The following is a 21,719-nucleotide window of genomic DNA, read 5'->3' as shown; positions in this document are numbered from 1 at the left end:
GAAGTGCATTTCACCAATGCAGCTGGATATTACTCAGACATCGATCATGAGTTAGGGATAATTACCAGGCGGTTAGACTGAGCAGAACAAAACACGTGTTGGTGAAATACACTCATTTGCAAACAAATTTCATTTGGAACGCAGCTAAATCTCTCGCTTGTGCTGTTTCCAGGCAACCGAATGTCTGCACCAGGTCGCTTCATGTTTCAGTTGGTACGATCTTCGGGATATCGCGATACATATATATTCGTAATGATTAGAGCTCTTTGGAGTTGCTAATCACTTCCCTTTCAGAGTACATGCAGTTGGAAAGCGCCGCTACCTCTTTGCAAAGGCACTTCGAACATCAAAGTTTCGCAGTAATACTTCTCAAAAATAATGACCCGATAACTTTTTACAATAGTTCGAGGAACTAGTTTACGAAAAGCCCCGAACAGGCGTGCCTACGACGAAGTTCGATTAAATCAGTGGCTCAGCAAAGTAAAGTTCAGCCTCGTGTCGTTAAAGTCAGCAACTCAAACAGAAAAGTTCAACTAGGCGTCGAGACTGAATCGGACACTAGAGCGATCGATCAAAGCGCACGATGGACGCACCTTACTACGCTTGGAAAATTCACAGAAAACTTCATTGAAACGGTGAAGTGAGTTAAACAACGAGATATATGTTCAAACCCCCTTGAGAGCGTTCAACCCATTCCATGTGCATAACGATGGTGAGCGACTTATGGATTTGTGACGAACAATGTAATCACTCACGTGCAGACATAAATCTCAAATGGGGTATGGTTACATATGTACGCACTACTCCACTGTTTCTTGAAACCCTCAGCTCACTAACAATTTTCTCTGAGAAATACATGATGCTTTTCAATCCATTCGGATTTCCGGAATAGTGTTGATTGACATCGTTGTCGCCTGATGGTCAGTTTACAATACGTTTCTTCGTTCAGAAGTACAGCTATGTGATCGGTGATCCTTAACTGTTGCTGGAACGCGCGTATATAGAAATGCCACATCACATCGCTCATGTAAATACCGCAGGTTTACCGAACCAGTTCACACTTTCAGACGGATATTCGCGTTTTCCAACCAGTTAAACTCCAAGCAACGCTGCTGAGATTTTCGAAGGTATAAGTCAGTGAACACAAGGCCGTTGCGGAGGAATTAATGATTGAGTCTCTGAATAATCAAGCAGAGACATACATATACGTAATGCACTGGAAACATGGCGAACGAAAAATGCAGCTGGGTTCCAGGTCAGTCTCTCGCAAAACCAAATGTGTTCGCAAATGAGTGCATTTCGCTAAGCAAACCTTTTCCTTTTCAAGACTTTTGATTATTTACCATCTGAACTATGTTATAATCGCAGTGAGGAGTTAACATCATATAACTACACCCCTCCCAAAAACAGGTCCTTACTCATTATTGCATGCACTATTTCCAATACTTTCCCACTCTTTACAAAGATTATGGCCACTGTCGTGGAAAAAGTTGTTTGCTTTTGTCCACATCGCACTGATCATAAAATGAGTCAGCTAAATGAGTTTTAGTCATACCTTCCAGTAACTCACTGAGTCAAGAATGTCTCAGCCGCTTCGCCGCATCAGAGGGGCGCGCATGCTATCAGGGGATCTCTGAATCCAGCCGTTGATGGCCGGGAAATCCACACATCCTATTTCACGTCTTAAGTCCTCCTTCCTGTCCGGAAGAGGTGTACTAAAATTGTGATGCTTGCGGCTACGATATGGAGTAATAATATATCCAGTTAGGCGACTTTTCAGCTAAAAACGGTATACCGAAGTGCAGCATTTCTAGATGCTACAGATTCGTTCACCGAAGATAACGAGAATAAGGTGCTAGGGGCCACGTGCTGGAGGCGATGGCCCAATCAGTTCATTGAGATCTAATGGTTCTGTTTGTCCAGTATGGCAGGGAACAAGAGCTAGACAGTGAAGGTGACATAGCTTTGATTGAAGATCACCATTGGTTGTATGACAGCCATACCTCAGGGTAACTAAGCACTGCTTTGCCACCTCCTGGAGTCCCCATTCACAAAACCGGCAGTTATCAACGCGACTAAGTTGACTAATAAGGGATTTCATGCTTCGCCCCACGCACTCCAACCATTTCAGAATCCTACCGAGCCCCCAGAAACACGTTTCGGTTCTCCTTGGTTTGCACATTACGGTTGGATTTGCAACACCCCTTAATGACGAACCTCTTGCTCTCATTTGACTTGGCAGCGAAGTATAAAAGCCATTGCCAGCGAACTCAGCTGCGCTGGTCATTGCCGTCTTCCTGGATGGGGACCCCGAGACGGGCCATATCAATGCTTAGAGACATTGTCAGACATGGCCCAGTCGCACCCTCAATGGCACCCACGTATCCAAGCTATTGCCTTCAATGCATAACTCCCTTCCCAGTCCCCACACTTAACAGTCCACCTACAGTGCTGTATTTACGCACTAATTTATCAGCTCCCGCCTCCAATGCGCAGCTACTTACCCACCTCCCCAAATCATCGATGAACGAAACTGTGGCAGCTACAACCACTGTACGACCAGTACGCGGTTATTACAGCTGACAGTGATGATGATGATCTGAATAAATTACCATTAAAAAAGGACGAAGCTTGACGGGTGGAAATTCGGCGAGCTGGCTAACTGATAAGCACCAAGAAGGGTGAAATCGGTAGCGGGCTGCCCGGAGCTTTCGTCGACCATATAGGTAGCATTGCGAGACTGAACTTCTCCCTGGGTTCCATTATTTGGAATCCTTTTCGTGTGTGCTACCTGACCGAATGGAGATTTTTCCCGCTTCAAGGACTGACTGCGCCCCGGCTGGTCTTATCACGTTTCGGATACCCAGAAAGAGATTCCTATAAGCTCACTAATACGGCGCCCGATTAGCCAATAGGTGTATCGCTGTCCTATAGACCAAGTCAAAACCAATCTTAAAAGATACAGATCATGTATTTTGATTCAGCTGATGATATGTGGAGGACACAAGCCCTGACTTGATTACCCAACACCAGTATCGTCAGTATGGATCTGTTTGAAACGTGGTCGCTGGTGGTCATATACTCCGACCTCATAATTTCATGTCAGAATAGAACACCATACTAGCAACAAGCAGTTATTCAGCTACAGGTCCACAGAGATGGGGGATATTGCATACGACGCAATATTCTTTTGGGAGGAATACTCGGTTTTGTGGGAGCCTGGGTTAATTACCCGGTTCACCAGGTTGTCTAAGGGATTTGAAGAATGAGTCCAGGGGACCTCAAAAGCGTTCCCGAATGAAAGGTGTTCGTACTGTTGTAACGGCGGATACTACTGATGAGAAATACGAGTAGTGTGGTTTTCTCGTGACTCCGCCCCGCGCTAATGGAAGGTGAATGTCAAGAGATTTATTAGGGAGCCTGTGGAACTGCTTTGTAGCGTTCGTTTACAAATGTGTGGCAGCTAATGAGTATCCACGCAAGTTCAGGAAGACGACTGAGGATGTTCAGTGCTTAAAAATAAGGTGCTTATGAGATGTTTACTTTCCTGTCCAATAGTCTGTAACCGTTTAGTTGGTGTTTGCCAATAAACAACTCCGCGGCGAAGGGCTTTCCTCCTAACATGGATATCCCTTATTGAGAAGTTTCATCGACCAACTGACGACCCATAATTGTGCAGCTTTGAGGGCACCCGTCCTGCCATCATCTTTGCAATAAGTGGCTTATTGTTCCTGTGGTCTAAGTCTAAATGTAGTGGCTGGGATTGAGTGACTTTTCATCAGCAGGCGATGAGTTTAATCGGAAGTGAGGTCCAAATTTAACGACGATACCGCTTACCCAATTGAGACAGCGTCATGGTGCCGTCTCGGTCTGAGACGGTTTTGTGATATTTCCGGATCATTTCGACCGAAAAAGCTGTCAGTTACTTCGCTGTGCTTTCAGTGGGCTACGTACTGACATTCCATCACTTTTTCCTCATACCAGCTCGGCGTTGGACTCAAGGGTTTACAATTTTGTACAATCATTGTGCAACTATACTCCTCAGGTTCCGATCAGAGGGAGAGCAGAGCTGCGGACTAGTCAGTCTAACATCAAGAAAGAAGCCACCTGTTATCTCATTCATATATCACAGCCTCCGGACCAGACATAGCAACAATTATCCAGCCGTCTAAATATAAACAACGGTCGTCCAGTATGCCTAATTGGATCATTTTATGAGCTGAAAGGGCCTCCAATTCAAGTATGTGCGTCAGAGTTGAAGGAGCCGTTCTATTTGTGAGTGAGGCCACTAGGAAGGTAACGAGGCCAAACTTATAGAAGCCCTGTGGTTCGCAAGTCTGTACTGGGATGCTGGTATATCGCTCAACAAACAAACGCAGTTACACAAACTGCGTGTAAAAATCGTTCTTCTCTCTCAAGCAGTTTCAAGATAGTACTGGGCAATACGCGATTTGAACGCTAACGTCAACCCAGCTCTTTTAAGCCTAGCCTTCGACAGGATTTGCTACTAAGACAGAAACTTCTGGACCTTGTGACTACGTGCACCTTCAGTTTGCCAATTATATGCTTTTCAATCTCCTTGCCCTAGACTGGTTTGCTCCTGAATATTGATTTTATCGGCTGATTTAACGTCCTCTAATGTAACAAATCATTTTGCTTTCGAAAAAGTTTTGGGAACAATCGGTGGACTGATTCCCAAACTTTTCAGAAAACGATGACTTCTTAGCCGGTTTCAAGCGTTTTCCAACTGAATCCAGTTTGCTGTTTGTCGATCACAAATGATGCGTCCTTCTTCCTTTGAAGGTTGATTCGAACATATACCTCAATCTGATGAAAATACACAGGTTCGCACCTTCGGGGACCCCTGCATCTCTTGCTTTCTGCCCGTCAGGCTATGTAGTCGAATTACTTTTATCGCTAACTCAAGTAGTTTGCCATTACGTTGACGTTGTTCGAACCCTGGATCACTTTCTCGCCCCATACCCATCGAAGAGTTGCGATTAGCCTGACATCGTATGGTAATTATCGCAACCGCCCAAAACGTCCACATATTTTCGGTTCACTAGTGAGCTAAATGCCACCCACTAATATAGAGATTACCGCAAGCAAACAAGATGTTTTTTCCATACTACCGTGAAATACTACTGATAAAGTGCTGCAAGTGCAATCAGGATAACCCAATCCTATCTATTTTTCCCGCTGGGAATTTCGAAAACACTCACGTTGCGTGGTGAGAACAGGCGAAATAACTCAACGGCCAGTCTAAACTGAACTGATGCAAAAAAATGCGGCATCTTTTATTTCTATTCACAGAAAAACTAGCGTATTTGCGGTTAGTTCGTGTGAAATTTCCTCTTCCAGTTTATTTTACCTGCATATGATTGTAACCTTTAGTTCAGCTGTGGGATCGTAGATCCTGTTCCGGGTCACCACAAAATCCCTCATATTTTCGAGAGGAAGACGTTTGGAATATGCTAGAATTGATCCGTTTATGGTCGTGCTATGTTGGAGAGCATAGCAGAAAACTGCGGAAATGTTTATCGACCTACCAATGTCACTCATTTCGATAAGCTGTATCAATGCAGCTGGAACCACAAAGTCGAGTGGTAAGTGTCGTTCGAAATAAATAAGGTCAACATAGAAGCGAGCTTCGGATAATTGTTTACGGTAACACACTACCATTCAGGGTCGCTATCCTCTGATTTGTTAGGAATCGTTGGAGCAACAACAACAGTAATGCACGAGGGCAGGAGTAGAAAAAAGTAACATTGAGGACAAATCCTAGCGGTTCGTTCCCTAAGGAGACAACCAAAATGAAAAAAACTCCGCGCGTGGCCAGCGGCAGACCGGAAGAATGGCGTGGACTACTGCCTGACAAGGTCTGTACGTTTGTGTGAAAGCTTTGTCACACGATTTCTCTAACATTTTACATTACACCCATATGGATCAATCTGCTGGTGAGAAAGCTCGAAATTAGAAGTACGAAGGCCCTTTTCAAGAGCGATCCCGCCCAGAGAAGCCAACATTTTCTCATTATGAGGGATAAGAGACGTTCCTAAGGCGGCGACCCAACGAAGCGAAGTTGTACAAGCTTCTAGTGGGAAAATGTGATGGCGAACGTCTTCCAGGTATGCATGTTTGATAAGACCCTAGGTTCAATATACTTAGTGGTCCCACCAAATCAACAAGAGTTATACCTTCCGAACAAATTTGTTCGCATACGAAATGATCTACTAGGCATTAGCGACGGATTGACTACTTCAACATCTTTCCAGATCGCATGTTAGTCTCATCTCATACTGACAGGCAAAGAATGTCCATATTTTTAGGTCCATATCTGCGCTATGATGAGTGGAAAGTGGCTAATTTGTTCGCGAGCATTTGGGGCATCATACAGCCATAATGTACCTGAAAGACAGAAGAGTGGAGAAGTAGCCTTTGTGCGCAGATGTGATAGAATGCTCTTTAATCAGCAGTCTTCCAACAATTTTTCTGCCTGTCGGACCAGCAAAGTAGAGGAAAATCAGTTTCTCAGAAGAACCAACTAGCCCAAGGTTAAAGGGTTAGCCACCTTCCATAGGCCATACTGTTTAGGTCACGTAGTTCCTTGCCTCTTTTCATCCAACCTAATCGTATCGTTGAAATGTAGCACTCTTTCAGTGTCTAGCTGCCATATCAACGGAAGAAAACACGAGGGCTGGGATACTGCCAGATTGCCCAAGCCTGGACAGCAGTCCAGATGCTGAGATTGATTCGAACTTTGGGCCTTCCGATCCTCAGGCTGGCGCCTTAACCACTGAGCTACCTCGAACTCAGTCCCTCCATTCACATGAAGACAACGACCAAGTGGTCGGTCCATGACTGGGTAACGAGATGTGAAAGCGTTGAACAGTTGGCAGTTGCCGTCTCCCTGAAGGCAAACTCCATGACAAAGTACAACGGTTGCTAGTGACTGGCGGATGGGGCCCTATTACACAGGCAGTGGCGCTCGTGCATCAAGGTTATTTCTTCCGGTCGGAAAACGGTGGCAATTCGATGTCCATGGCGTAGGTGGCCCATTGTTTTATGTGCGTGGCTCTCTTCTACTTGCTTTTCCTGTGTGCTTTTAATACAGGGTTTGTGGCTGAACAATCGAACTGACTTGGACTAGAATGAACACGAATTTCCTCACCCCACTAAATAGTTGAAGAGCCAAAATAAAAAGTGGTCATTCGACACTTGGGTTTTCCGCGCAGCAGTACCGTTAGAATTGTCAAAAAAGCTAAGTATCTTTTGCAAGCATAGTGCCAATTCATTGCCCTGATGCACTAATCGCGCAGGCCAGTTCGCGAAATGATGTGCCCCTCACCGAGCCAGTCGATTTTCCAATGTTTCACTGCTGGTATTTTTAGTAGGCTGGATAGCGTCAACGCACATGCTAACCACGGCTCACATGTACGAAAACTCCCATTTTAGGTAACATAACGTTCAATATTGGACAACAGTAACAAAGTTGCAAGGGGCGTATTTTTGGGGAGGAACAGCACGAAATCTGTTCGTCACTGCAAGGAAAAACCTGGTTGCTCTTGAACACGTTCCCTGTATCCCCACCGTTTTGTCCACTTCAAAAGCGCACTCGACCCGGCAAATCTGACGAGTGACTGGTTATTATTCAACTGTTTCTGTATAGCGTTACCCTTCTGAAAAACTTCTAGTCGATTTCCAGTGGGGAATAGAGGGCAACTGATGCGGTAGGAGAAACAGTATCAGGTGTGGTAGATTCTCTAGCAGCACTACGGTCACTGAGGTACGTGGTTTTCTTGGTGTCTCAAGTTTTCGACTGTTATGAAGCCGACACCGACGTGATCTGCGGTTTAGTATGAGGCCCAACGCGAATCCGGTTGGGAACCAAAGATTTTCTCTCATAGAAATGCAGAATACCGCCACTAACCACCAAATGCTCGCACGATATGCGAGCCAGAGAACCAACGGATCAACCAGTGGACCGTACAATGGTGAAGTTGTCCTGCCCAATGCTTCTGCGGGCGTTCAGTCGAACGGATTGATTTATTATTATTATTATTATTATTACCAGCTGTAAGAACCACATACTCGTCGTACAGTGATTGTAGCTACCACAATTTCGTCCATCGATGATTTGTGAAGGCATTGCAAACGGGAGACGTAAATTGGTGCGTAAGTACAGGTCTGTCAGTGGACTTTTGAGTGGGGTTGGGTTGGGAAGGGAGCTGTGCATTAAAGGCAATAACTTGGATGCACGAGCGCCATTGAGGGCACGAATGAGCCATGTCTGACAATGTCGCCAACCATTGATGTGGCCCGTCTCAGAGTCCCCATCCAGGGAGACGGCAATGACCTAGCGCAGCTGAGTTTGTTAGTAATGGCATTTACACCACGCTGCCAAGTCATTGACCACCCCTGGTTCGTTTCCACCCCTCGCGTAGTTCCCCAAAAAGAACCCTTCGAGGAATTCGGTCGACTGGCCTACGGAGCACGTGGCCAAACCATCGCAACCTACGCAGCGTGACCATTTCACCTAGCGTAGGCGAGTCATTTCTTCCGAATACCATTCGACGTACTTCAGCACTGCTCATACGGTGTTCCCGCCAGACTCCGGCAACGCTTCGAAGACATCGACGGTCAAACATCGGAAATCTTTTGACACCGTTGGTAAGCAGCGGCCACGTTTCTGACTCGTGTAGCAGTATGGATCGCATCACAGCATTGTTAACTCGCCTTTTGACGGACAAGTTGATATCATGCCTGAGCCGCAGGTGAGCATGTTCACATAGGCTGTTCTGAACTTCCCAATACGGATGGAAATATTAGCTTTCGCTAGACTACTGGAAATGATGCAACAGCCCAGGTACACAAACCCGTCTGCCACTTCAAGTGGCTTATCCGCAAGCATTAGGCTAGGGTTCGACCCTACCCAGTCTTGCAGCAGCACTTAAGACTTTGCAGGTGTGAAGCGCATACCGAACCTTGAGACAGAATTATTTAGATTTAGCAAAATACACTATTTTCAAACATTGATTTGCAGCACATTCAGTTGCCTGGAATCACCACAAACGGGAGATTCAGTTGGGTTCCAGGTGAGTCTCTCTCGAAAAAAAATAGTTTGTAAATGAGTGTATTTCGCTAATTTTGTGCAATTTGGTTTCAAGTAGAACATACGGGTGACGGAAACTCGAGGACTGCACCTGCCTGATGAGCCTTAAGAAGGGCGAAACCGGTCGTGGGCTGTCGACGAATTTTCAGCAACCTTATGAGTAGTACATTACAAAATATTTAGATTTGATATTATTGCATCACCACGAGGTCAGATCCAAGAAGGGCTATGTCGTCTGCGTACTCCATATCTGTGAGCGGGAGAACCTCGACCCCACAGGTGTTAGAGACTGGCAGTGAGTTTTTCATAATTGTATCAATGATGAAGAGAAATGGTGAGAGAGGACAGCCCTGTCTGACACCACGTGATGTGATGAACCCAAGGGAGAGCTTCACGTAAACCTTCACGGCCGTGGCAGTTGACATGCAACGCTTAAGGAGGGTCAAGAATTTATGGGGGACACGTTTGCTCCACAGACACTGCATAGTGCCTGACGATCCACAGAGTCAAACTCAGCTTTCAGATCAAGAAACAAAAACACTGTTGGGTGCTGGAAGCAGTGTCGCCGTTCAGAATCTGTTAGAGGACGAAGATGTGCTAGATGCAACCTCTTGCAGGACAGAATTCAACTTGGTTTACGCGGATCTGCTTCCCCCTGTGTTCAGTCAGTCAACTGTCGAAAGATATGATCAGAGAGGACCTTCTATTGCACATCTACCAGGCTGATGCCACGGTGTTTTTCACACAGCGTTCGCGTGCCCTTTGTGACGAAAGGAATAACTGTCGACATGCCCCATTCTGCAGGCACCTACTCTTCGTTCCATATAACACCAATCAGATTTGACACCCGGGTCACCAGGGATTCTCTGCCTTCTTTGAAAAGGGCTGAATATAGACCGTCCGGTCCTGCTGCCTTGTCACATTTCAGTACAGATATTTCGTACTTTATCTCTTCTTCCAACGGGCAATTGTTTACATTCCGTTCGCCCGTATGAACTGTCTCCACAGTCTGGGTTGCAGGAGGCCAGCTACACTGTCGTTCGAAGTGTTCGGTCCATCTTTCCAGTCGACGTTTTTGCGAGCGAATTGATGAGCCGCTTACGTTTCACTGACCGATGCTCTCCTAGAGCCAGTCAGTCGTATGAGGGCACGGCTGTTTCCCGTAGCAAAGGCCTTCTCCATCTCCGGAGTTTTCGACGCCCACCAGAGCTCTCAGTGTTTCCTTAGGCTCTTCACTGTTTGGCTTTTCAGGGATTTGCGCGCGCCGTCGTACTCGTTGCCTTCTGGTATGGATTTTATGGCATCAATCATGGGTAGCGATCTCGACGGCATCCAGTGGTCCTGTTGTCGAACCGGAGAGGTCGGAAAGACAACAATGAGCATCGCTAACATAGCTCCCTTCACATTTTACCCGCTTCATCCACATGCTCACTACCACCACAGTATTAGTTTACTGCGGAGAGTTGTTGGGCTAGCTCAGAGCTATGGTTGTTTTTCGAAGAAGGTGCATTGTCATGCTCCTTGCTGACTTGCGAGGGTCTGAGGGAAAACGGACTGTCAGGTGCGCACGCATCATGACGTGATCGGAATTAAGTTATGTGCCCCAAAACGATCGACAGTCTTGAATTGTAGCTCTTCACGGGTGGCTGATAGCCACGTAATCCAACTGGGTCCAGGGTTGAGTTGCAGTTAATGGCCGCCAGGTCAAGCGACGTGGATAAAACACTAGGACATTCAACTGCCATCATCGTGAAGAAGTACGGCAATATCCGAAAGCACATCTGTACTGACGAGTGAATATCCATCAACACTATACAAGACAACCGTCTCCGTGACACCTCATATGGATCTATCGGCAGAACAATTCCATATTCGTATGCTGGAGATGGATGAAACCGACTTCGGTCAGGCCAACCGGATATTCCCCTACGAGGTGACACCACAATCGGGGACAATTTTAGTGACATGTCGCTCTTTCTCTCTCCGGCCACCAAGAAACAAAATCCAAAAATTAGGGAGGAAACATCGCAGCCGAACTACCCTGTCATTCACTTAGGTTCGCGAGTTGAATAACACGTTAAACAGTGGGATTCATGCGCATTACCAAGAAAATATCCATTCAATTTGGTGCAATCCTCACTAAATATGGTTTGTAATTTCACCGCGACCACGCGCATGGCAAGATTTGTTAGACAATACCCTGTTTACTATATGTGTCGGATGTAATGAAATCAAAACAAAGAATGGAAGGCAACGTGTGATAATTCCAGTACGCAACTAACACCATCATGTTTGCTCCATTATTTTGTGGTGCCGTTCTCACCCAAGTTCACACAGGTGGCGCAAAACCACTCGTTCATGATAGCTTAGAGGAAATGGACTGTCGGCAACCGCATAGATTTGCCATATTGTATTGATGTGTATCTCATCCACAGATATCCAGTATCTTACTCACACTCCAGATCAAGCGGAATATGGCATCATATCCACAAACCACCCTGGCTTCAAGAGCGTTCCATTATCACGTTGCAGAAAATTTGACGTCAGTTGATATAAGTCACCCTCGAAAGAGGACATACGTCCGTCGAAAAAAATTTCGTATCCATTGACCGTTAAGCAGTGTACAACCACTGTATAATATCGGTAGATGCCACAAACTAGATCCTTCAGAATTAGGACGTCCAAGCACGTTTAACGTGAAAGGCGTACGATGCTAAACCCGGATAGTCACGCATACCAGACAATCGAGGGACGGAAAACCTTCTGAAGAAGGCAGCGTCCCAAATTTGGTTACCGACACACTTCAAACCTCCTTACAGGTAATTTTGGAGGACGTAACATTACGGCAGATGTGAGGTCAGACTCAGTCATGCTGCAGTTGACACTGCAACCCTCCTAAGCAAGATAGCAACATCACTGTTGACAAATAAAAAGATCCACTTGGAAAACCTGAAATCGAAGGAGAAGATGGACAAGCAAAAGACTCTACAACCCCAGCAAAGTTAGTACGAGCCACCGAGTGACATTGATACACTGAAGGTGCACTTGTCAAGAAGTCTGCACACGTCATGCAGACAAATCATTAAAAGGCGACAGAACCCAACAAAATTGACACAACTCCAGATGGTTGTGGCTAGTACTCACGGATTCACGCGGGTTCGGTGGAAGAGTGGGAATATGTGAGGAATGTGTGTCCCCACGAGGTTGAACACCATTAGGAACTCTCTCTTTCCCGCGGCTTGGGCCTGGCCCGGCACATCGCCCACCGGTTCCATGGGTTCCAGGAAGGGGACATGCACCATTGGGGATCTGGAGAGAAAATATCAAAAGCACATGATTGGTATACCGTTTCGAGTGTATCGAGCACTCGTACTGAACACAACGTACCATTCGTTTGGAGGAGTTGATTCGAACATCCCCGTTAGGATGGGTTTCGCCGACGATCAATACGGAGTCAGAATGGTCCAGTTCAACTTCGCGCTTACGCTGTGGAGTAGAAGAGGGAATAAACCATCATTAAAGACCATCTGGATATTTCGACATAGCAGAATTAGAATAGATAAACAACGAGTATACAGTTTCAGTAGAATTTATTCGTAAATTTGAGGCACTAATTACACTAAACTACAATTGCTGTGCTGGGGTGTTGCAAAGCTCATCGTCCATTGTGGACCCTTCACGTAGACAGCCAACAGACGGCAATGAAAACTGGAGGTTTGGTGGTTTCAAAGGTGAACATGATTCACGGCTTGATAGGAAATCGAAGCAAATTCCCATGACACGAGTAAAGAGTCATGTGCTTGAAATAGACGCGCCGATAACACATCCACACCAGCTGCAAATGATTATGTTGCCGGCATGTGGTTGGCCTGTATCCGCCGTGGCGCCAACTCGACCATAGGCGAGATGTGACGGGACATGACTGTTCGACTGGACCGGTAAGTAGATTTCTCTCTTGACCAATCAGATGCCGGTTGGGCTTCTTGACCGTAGCAGTACCTAATTGCGGGGCAGGATTTCGCCTAACATCACAAGACGGACGCGTTACAACTTATTTACAGCGTTGGACTCCAGAGGGCAACCGTTTATCGACGGTCATATTAGCGCACGTTGTAGAGGGCTTTTGGCAAGAACCCCGCAACCAGAATGATAGTTTCACATTAAATGAGCGGGCCCACCGACCACCAGATAGCTTCACCTGATGGACAATTCGTTCATCCGTGATTCTATGGTCAACAAAGACGTCTCCAGAAAACACCTACGGCATTTGACACACCACTTACTGTAACCGGTATGCATTAGGAAACACCACTCCACTCCAAGAATGCACTTATACAGCAACTCAAGGGTGGAGCGGCAACATTGAGTAGCAAACTGATTCGCCTACTAAATGGACAGAGGATGTGGAGGATATTTGGAAGAGCACAATGAGTGAGCAAGCCGCCAGATACGGGCGTACTTGTCACGCTATTTCGGCTTTCCCAAAATTGATGGTTCTACCGTTCAGCTAGCCGCAGTGGGACTTTGTCGAAAAATGACCACTGGTCAGTGGTCGGACACATGCTACACGATACGATCATCCGCTGATCCTTGTTGTGACTTCGACCCGCCAATGAACTCCGTTCAATCGATCAAGTCTTCAGCATACCTCTATATGAATCTCGATAGTTGCGCTGGAAGTCTGGGCCAAATGAAATGCTTGACAAAAGCTGCAATCCTACTCACCCGATCGGGATCTTCAGACAGCTGAAACACATCATTTTTACACCCAAATTACATCCCATCTAATGATATCTCGCACGCGCAATTTATCAAAAAAATGTATATCATTTGTAAAATATTAAACTTATGTCCGAGATATGAGATTCCTTCTAAGCCCTACTGGTGCTGCTGGATGAATTCCCAAAAGAATCGGTACGACACAAACGCTAGTTTTTCCTACCACAGATATTTACTTTCCGCCATCGACGGAATAAGAGAAATCATAGGGGTAACCGCGTACGAATTTTATTGGAGTAGGTTCGGAAACCCTTGAGAATATAAATGCATTAAGGCAATCGCACATGACGGGTCACTGTCGCAATTCCCAATCCATGTTAAAAGCCTAAGCGATAGAACATAAGCGAACACAGGCCACTACATTCGATTCTCGGTCATTTTCGAACGTTCTTTCGTTCTTCGGTGAATGATACCGAGGCAGCCGGAAGCAGCATCTTCCCGACTCACGACTGAGAACTTTCAAATTGAACTGCGACTGGCCTCGAGTTGGCGTATAGCTCGTATACCAGGAATTGTTCGCTTGCGCTGGTAGGCTTTGTATACCTTATTATGTCTGCTGTAGTCGGCCTCAGCTTACCGCAAAGTAATCTCGTAGAACAGTGTGGATGAGCAGTTCAATAGACCTACTGTAGTCCATTGTCTGAACCAATAGAATAGAAACGCATATCGATCAGCAGATAATGTAAACTCGTGATTTGTGCCCACCCATTGGCAGACGGACACAACGACTTGATGGATTTGAGAACCGTCGGTTTTCTGAATTACTGAACAGCATTGCTTGTGTTAAATGCTTCCAAGTGGATGTTGGCGAAATGGAACCCACCACGCCTAACGACAGACCACTCAATATCTTTGAGTTGGAAGATAATCTGTTGGACTGAATTTCGCGACAACGGGGGTCACGTGTCATGAACAAAGATCACCTTTCTTCCTATCGAGCAACTTTGATTGAGAAGAATTCGAAAGATGATAAAGGCCTCCCTATAATAAGGACTAATCCGATTGCTAGCATTCGATCCAGGTACCTGATGATGAAAAGTCCAAAAGCAATGGACTCGTTTCTGGATAACAAGCAAGCGTCAGTGCGAAAAAAGGTGGTAGGGTGTGCAACCTTGAGCCGTCGCAGACAAACCCAACAGCTAACTCAACAATGTAAAACGCGCGCTCCGGGCAACATCTGTAACACAGATACAGCAAAATCGGGACATACTTAACACTGGAAAAAGCACGGGACTATGAGCGAGAATCATACAGTGTGAAACTTTGTGTTTGTGTCACAGAATGAGCTAGGGGAATCATAATGGCAAGCCTGAAAGTTGCAAGTTTAGTAGTTCTGACAAAGTGAAAAGGAAGGTAAAAAGCTGAATTGAATGGGAAGACTCATCCAAATGAAACTAAAAAGTCCCAATCCACTTACCCAGTTCCTACAGTCAGATACTATGGTCTTACACTAGGTCGACTAAAAACCACACGTCGAGGACCACCTTCTAGTAACTAGGACACTTTGGGTGGGGATCTTAGATCAGTCTAAACGCAGTGAAAACGCAGCATATCACTGTAAGCGGTGAGTAATAACTGGGCATCCATTTAGTTAAGTGGTTGTGGGGCGAACCAAACGCGAAACAGTAGGTATGCCCAGATTGATCAGAATGCGGACTAATCGGGGTCAAGCTCTTGCAGCTCAGTATTTCTTGCCCAGCCATGAGAACACTCACGTGGCCTTGGATCATTCTGTTGTTCGTCTATACACTCAGTTATGGTAACTCCAGCTTGCTTCATTGTAGATTGCCTCAAGCTACTATGCGTTGTGATACGCCATAGTGGGGTGGGCGCAAACCAAGAATTGTGCGATCACAACAGCAAACTAGGTGATTTCGATGGGAAGCTTTAGTAGCGGTCTCGAAGAGCGGAATGATACGACTTCGACGGGGTTCTGAAATAGATCAAAACTATACAGAGGTTAGCACTCCAGTCCTGTCTATATTTTCCAGTGTCTTGTATGAGATCCACAGTTTCCAAACAGCGTACACCAGCACGCATCTACAATTAACTACATTTGCTCGAGGAGCTTCCGGTACCTACCTGTCAAAAGTGTTATGTGGAGGGGAACATAGTATAACAATTTTCAACTGTCCCCTATCATTGAAGGGTCGGATTTCACCACGAGACAGTTTCGGAAGTCCATCTTAGTGTCAGTATGAGAGGGCGCTCTACACCAACAGTGCGGGGGCTAACCAGCAAGAGACAAATCAGGAAGTGGACATAAAGGCCGCGCAGCCTGGCTGGGTCTGAGACTGAAGCACTGGACCTCCATGTGGTCTACAGTGTCAACCAGCATTTTAAAAAATTGGATGATGGGATTATACCTCATGGGTACCAGCGATTCGAGGTATTCCTAAAACCGAGCCTCCTTCGCCAAGAAGTAGCTTTCAGTTAAAGTATGTTTTTTTACAACCAGAGGTCTGGCTCTACATAAAAGGAAAACATTTGCTATTCTCCGACTATGACAGACTGATCTTTGTTGCCCTGCTCAGCAATAAAGAACATTTTTCTCCGACTCTATTTGGTGTGGACTGACTCATCACATCTCACATCACATTGCTGGCAAATCTTTAGGAGATTCGAACCCGCAACATTCCGGTGAGTAGTTAAGCAATATTTCATCCAGCTGTGACTGGATGACCAGCAGTGCAGTTAGCCTTAATATAAACAGGATGTAGCGCCTCCGCCTCTAAATGGGCGGGTTACGTCACTCTATTTGGTGTGGACTGACTCATCACATCTCACATCACATTGCTGGAACGGCTGTCTTTACAACGGCGAATTCTATGTGAAACACTAAAATGTGTTAACGCACGTTATCTCAACATGGATGCTCTAAGCCAGCACTACAGATAATGATGCTGGTCACTTACAAGCATGCCAACAGGGTCGAAAGATACATGTTACGTAGGAGATGTTGGATGATTGGTGTTCGCTTGAGTGCCGCCAGCAGAAGTGTCGAGTAACAATCGGCCTAGTCTCACGTGCTGTTTTGCTGACCCACATAAGTTATCGACTTTTTGCCGGAAAGGTTTTCGCAATGAAATAGTATAGGGGCTGTTTCTTAGAAAAGGATCAACAGCTTTGCGAGGAAAACCATCGGGTCTTTTTTTCCTCCAATTCGAGAAAAACGAAATGGTTTAAAAAACCACTGTCATCAAGGCTAGATTTCACTAGGTGGTAAAACGAGGGATGAAAACGGCATGGTTTCGGCGGCTGACTTTGCGACCTCTTGCGCCATTGCTCAAGCCTACAGAAAACTCTCAAGTCCTATGAACTTCCCCTGATCTCTATGCAAATGCACGAACGAAGAATGGAAGGACAGTGGAAGGCAAATCTGTGTTCTTTTGTACGAAACTTAAAAGCAAGAGTTCAGTAAAAGTAATCTTTTTCGAAAGCTTCTCATAATCAGAAGCCAGCAGGATCTGATGCAAAAGAATCAAACCATTTGGTTTTCAGGATTTCTGCTTCTAATATTTGAAGTCCCAGGTCCATGGCTACCTCACCCGCACCAGCCTCCTGTTAGTTAGGGGTAAAATTTTGCCTTGGGTTTGCAACAGATGCAATGATTACAGAATGGTCTCGATGAATGCATGATACTTATTATTACGGTCGTTCAGCCGCAACGCCCTTTCGGTTTATAGAAGCCATGCCACCCGGAAGAAACATAAGAGCTGAGATATTTCCGGGTCGCCTAAGTCTGGGCAGGTGTAGTCGAGATGCTGAGGTTGAGTTCCGGCCAAAGACCTTCCGGTCAGTAAGTTCGTGCCTTAACCATTGAGCCATCTCTGGAACCGTCGCAGAATTATATCAACCACAAATGCTCGTAGACGCATTTCTTACCCAAAGGACGTAATCTACGAACAAGAAATCGCTTACTAATGAAAGTGCGCACAGAATTCCGGACGAAACAAATTAAACGGTAAATTGATTAAGCCCAGTAAGGACAATGGAAAGTGAGAAAACGCTGGTGAAGGTTAGTGATGCAGTGGTATTATGTTAGAAAAACGGAAGCATTGTGCATCGCATCATGCCTGAGCTTGAAGCAGCTCAGTGGCGTATGGACCGGAAGGTCTGTGGTTCGAATCCGACCTCAGCATCTCGACTGCCCATGTATAGGCTTGGGCACCCTGGCAGTGCCCCAGACCTCGTGCCCCCTTCCGTTGGCATGGCGACTGGACACCGAAAAGGTGCTGTGGCTGAACGCTTATTACTTTATATTTATTAAAATGCTTGAACCGAGGAAATAAAAACGTGAAGGTTGCTACAATACCCCCGGTAAGTGTCACCAGAACAGTTCGACTGGAACCATAACAGAGTACACAGCTTGTCTATATCAGTCTAGTGTGCGCAAGTGCGGAAACGTCAAAAAATACCTTGATAACCGAAACATGGTTCCGACTGAAACATGAAGCGGCTTTTGTGCAGATTCGGTTGGAGAATATCATAAACGAGAGATTCACAAGAGTCCTTCTTTAAAAAACCTAATTTTTCACATGATTGTTTACCGCCAATTTGGTGTCCACCTAAGACGGAAGACTGAGGTAAACTCGCACGCTACATCTGCTCGATGAGTTTCAAGAAGGAAGTAACTGCAAGTGAGCGGTCAGGTTTTTCATCAGCTTGAGAAGTACAGTTGTGTTGAGAATAGCTTCAAGTATTCACTGAATATGTCAACGGCACGCAGTAGGGTTTGCTAAGTCTGCCATGGCGCTGAAAGTGGCTATCCACAACCAATGTCGAATAAACCAAGACAAACCAAGCGACTGTCAGCCATACAATGCCATGTGTGCGGTCTGGGTTTGACCACCACCAGTATACTCAAAGCAGACATCACAGTGGTCCGGTAGAAAAGTCTTGTGGGCGTTAACATGCTGTGAATTTATCCAGCGGTACAGTTTGTTGCGACATCCAAGAAGTGGATGTCAGCGGTTAGAAATCGCTCCTCAGGAGCTGTGCAGTCATAACCAGTGTGCCACATGAGAATCACAGAGACGTCCTAAAACACTTAGGGCAAGCGTGTAGCCACAAACGGAAGTAAAAACAAGAAAGCAAGGGAAGCTTTTTAACCTACCCTTCGCTTGGATTGTGTTACATCAGCGGTCAATTCCGGATGATCATGTGGACGGCGACGATTAGTTTTGGTATTGTGTTCCATAATAGGACAAAGAACAGACTAGATTGCGTGCCAGATTGTAGGCTGAAACAGAATCTACAGATGAATTGACCAGATAAGATACTGATGACTACTCAACGCTAGACCAAGGTAATTCAGTTGAGTAATTGGGTGGAACTGCAATTGGTGGTTTCATTTAACTCGAAATCTCGACATTGTTTTGATTGATCAAAATTCAAGGGGTCGAAAACGGATACAAGGAAATGCGTCAAACAGCACCAGCAAGGATGAGAGAAGGGCATACAAAAAGGTGGAAATGAACCGGAAGTTCGAACATTGAGATATGACGAGAAATATCGGCAGTTTTCAACCGCCTATTCCCCTAGGTTCCATCACAGACATCAACTGGAGTAAAAACAAGACAACGGAACCTTACTAACCAGCATCCACCGTAAGGTGATCCAGTACCAGTTGTGCAGAAACACCTGGCGATTGTACAGCTATCCAATTCCAAGTGTTATACCTCAGGTGCACGGATTTAAGCTAGACCGGAGGCCGTTTGACTTCATTTTAGTCGGAGGTGAATAACATATGTGGTGTCCTTACTTTAAGTAGCATCGTCTGCGAAGAGTCCCTCAAATGCTCGAAGAGGAGGACCACCATTATAGTTTTCAATGACGGATATCATTGCTCAGTGGTCTGCTCCTCTAAGATTATTTTGTGCTGGAATACCGAATGTAGACAGCTTGACCTATCAGGATGTGTAAATGGGTTCCATAATGATGTGCGTTGCGCCTGGATACATAATCCATGTAAGACCACCAATTGCACATTTACAAATAATCCCATGCTACACCGGCCGATGGGTGGTGCCATCAGCGGCACCAGTGCCATCAGTGGCAACACTGATGTTGCTGTCCTTGATGATGATGATGATGATGATGGTGCCATCAGCTGGATCACCTTGCATGTGCCTTCAGCACAGATGGTAAGCGAAAACAGTTTACTGCTGAAGCCGTTCTTCATCCTCTGTCATATATTCGCCCTTCTCTATCTCTTTGCTCCGATGTCAGCGGTATCTCTGTAGTCCCATGTTTGGGGACTGACAGATGTATTCACCGCCCATTGCTGCTAGCTATGATAACTACCGTTAACTCGGCTGCCACGACAGCAGACCTCAAAACCATTCTTCAAACCTTGATATATGGTTGAAGCATTCTCAATCAGGGCGAAATTCAGCCTGAATCTCACAGATCTGGGACTCTCGATAATCGATCAGCCAACACAAAACAATGCCAGAGAGGAACTTAGATCCGACGGATAACAGGCTGGTGCTACGATGGTTTTCGCATGACGTTCTTGCACTATGGTTACCAAACTGTTCACGAGGACCTCACCACCTTCCTTGAAGAGTGCCGGGTGAATATTATGTGAGACAAGTGTCTTATCGTGCTTGAGGATTGATATCTCACGCCTGACTTCTGTTGTTGATGGTCAGATGGTGTCGATGTTCCATTCAGACCCACTTGGATCTGCCGGCGGTTGTGTTGAAGTGTTCTTTGAAGTGTTTGGCCCATCGCTCAAGACGACGATTGGTGGAGTGAGTTGCCCTTTCGACTTTTCCCATACCATTTCTCTGATACCTGTCTTATTTTGACAGGTTGATAGAGTCAGTTGAAACAGGGCGCGGCTGTTGCCTGCAGCGGAAACCTTCTCCATCGAAATATCTTTGAAATCCACCGCAACAAACGGTTCTGAAAACGGACAGCACAACATTTTAACCCCGCTTCCATTCAATATCCGAGCAATTTCCGTCATCCACATAACTGTGCGTTTCTAATAGCCTTCTATCCCGATCAGCTCGATACTCTTCAGGTACTGAAACTTGTCGACGTTAATGAATGGAGCTGCTCTGCTTTGGGACGCGTCATGCCGAAGGAAAGCGAAGTGATAAACAGGCCCTCGCAATGGCATAATCGGAGTCAAGTTGTGTATCCCAGAAGGAACGACAATCTTGAATTGAGGCTCTCAAGCGGTGACTGATAACCACATGGTCCAACTGAGTCCATGGTTGTCTTGCGGTTGGTGATCTCCAAGTAACTCAGTGTGAGCGTGTATGTTGAATGTTCGTAGTGACCAGAAACAGATGGTGATTAGCAAGGAACTGGATCAGTCGCTCCCCATTACCGTACCTAACTGTGCTTCTTCCGCACTTAGTCATCGAAATTGGGCATTCATATCACCTGCTAAGACTACTATATCCGTCCTTCTTGGCGACTCAAGCAGTCCTGACAGATCTTGATAAAACTCGCCCTTCTCAGTCTCAGAACTGCAGTATATTGGGGCATATGCCGTTTACAGCATTGACCTTAATTGAGCCAGACAACCGCACACCGCAAAGACGACTATTTATGGGGATCCAGTCCAATAAAGCGCATTCAGCTTTGAGGTTGATTAAAACTCCCACACTGTAGATACCATGAGCCACTGCTTCCGGATCACCGGATATCCGAGGAGTAAAATTCGGAACATATGAGCTTGTCCGAAGCGGCATGGGTGCACGACCGAAGCGCTGTGTTGTATATTTGCTATGTTTTCTCAAGGCGCTCAATCGTTTATTGTAAAGCCACTTTTCCTCGTTTTAGCTCAGTGCCAAAGTTCTAAATGATA

General features: G+C 45.8%; 2 protein-coding genes across 2 annotated transcripts in view; one reads left to right on the top strand and one right to left on the bottom strand.

The window, feature by feature from the left end:
• T265_10589 (hypothetical protein) overlaps nt 1-20,873 on the bottom strand; it is a gene marked incomplete at both ends in the record, with an annotated part of 28,088 nt that extends 7,215 nt beyond the window's left edge. Inside the window, 5 exons of the mRNA XM_009177005.1 lie at nt 12,257-12,421; nt 12,500-12,598; nt 19,008-19,109; nt 20,334-20,530; nt 20,576-20,873. Of these exons, the coding sequence (XP_009175269.1) occupies nt 12,257-12,421; nt 12,500-12,598; nt 19,008-19,109; nt 20,334-20,530; nt 20,576-20,873 (861 nt within the window). The remainder of the gene's footprint in view (nt 1-12,256; nt 12,422-12,499; nt 12,599-19,007; nt 19,110-20,333; nt 20,531-20,575) is intronic.
• On the top strand, nt 13,647-13,862 carry T265_10588 (hypothetical protein; the record flags this gene model as incomplete). Its single annotated transcript, XM_009177006.1, has 1 exon — nt 13,647-13,862. The coding sequence occupies one exon, from the start codon at nt 13,647-13,649 to the stop codon at nt 13,860-13,862; it is 216 nt and encodes a 71-aa protein (XP_009175270.1).
• Nucleotides 20,874-21,719: the final 846 nt, after the last annotated feature.

The sequence above is a fragment of the Opisthorchis viverrini genome, assembly GCF_000715545.1.
Source record: "Opisthorchis viverrini unplaced genomic scaffold opera_v5_383, whole genome shotgun sequence".
Classification (NCBI taxonomy): Eukaryota; Metazoa; Platyhelminthes; class Trematoda; order Opisthorchiida; family Opisthorchiidae; genus Opisthorchis; species Opisthorchis viverrini.
The sequence above is the reverse complement of the archived record's forward strand: the minus strand, read 5'-3'. Positions and strand labels throughout refer to the sequence as shown.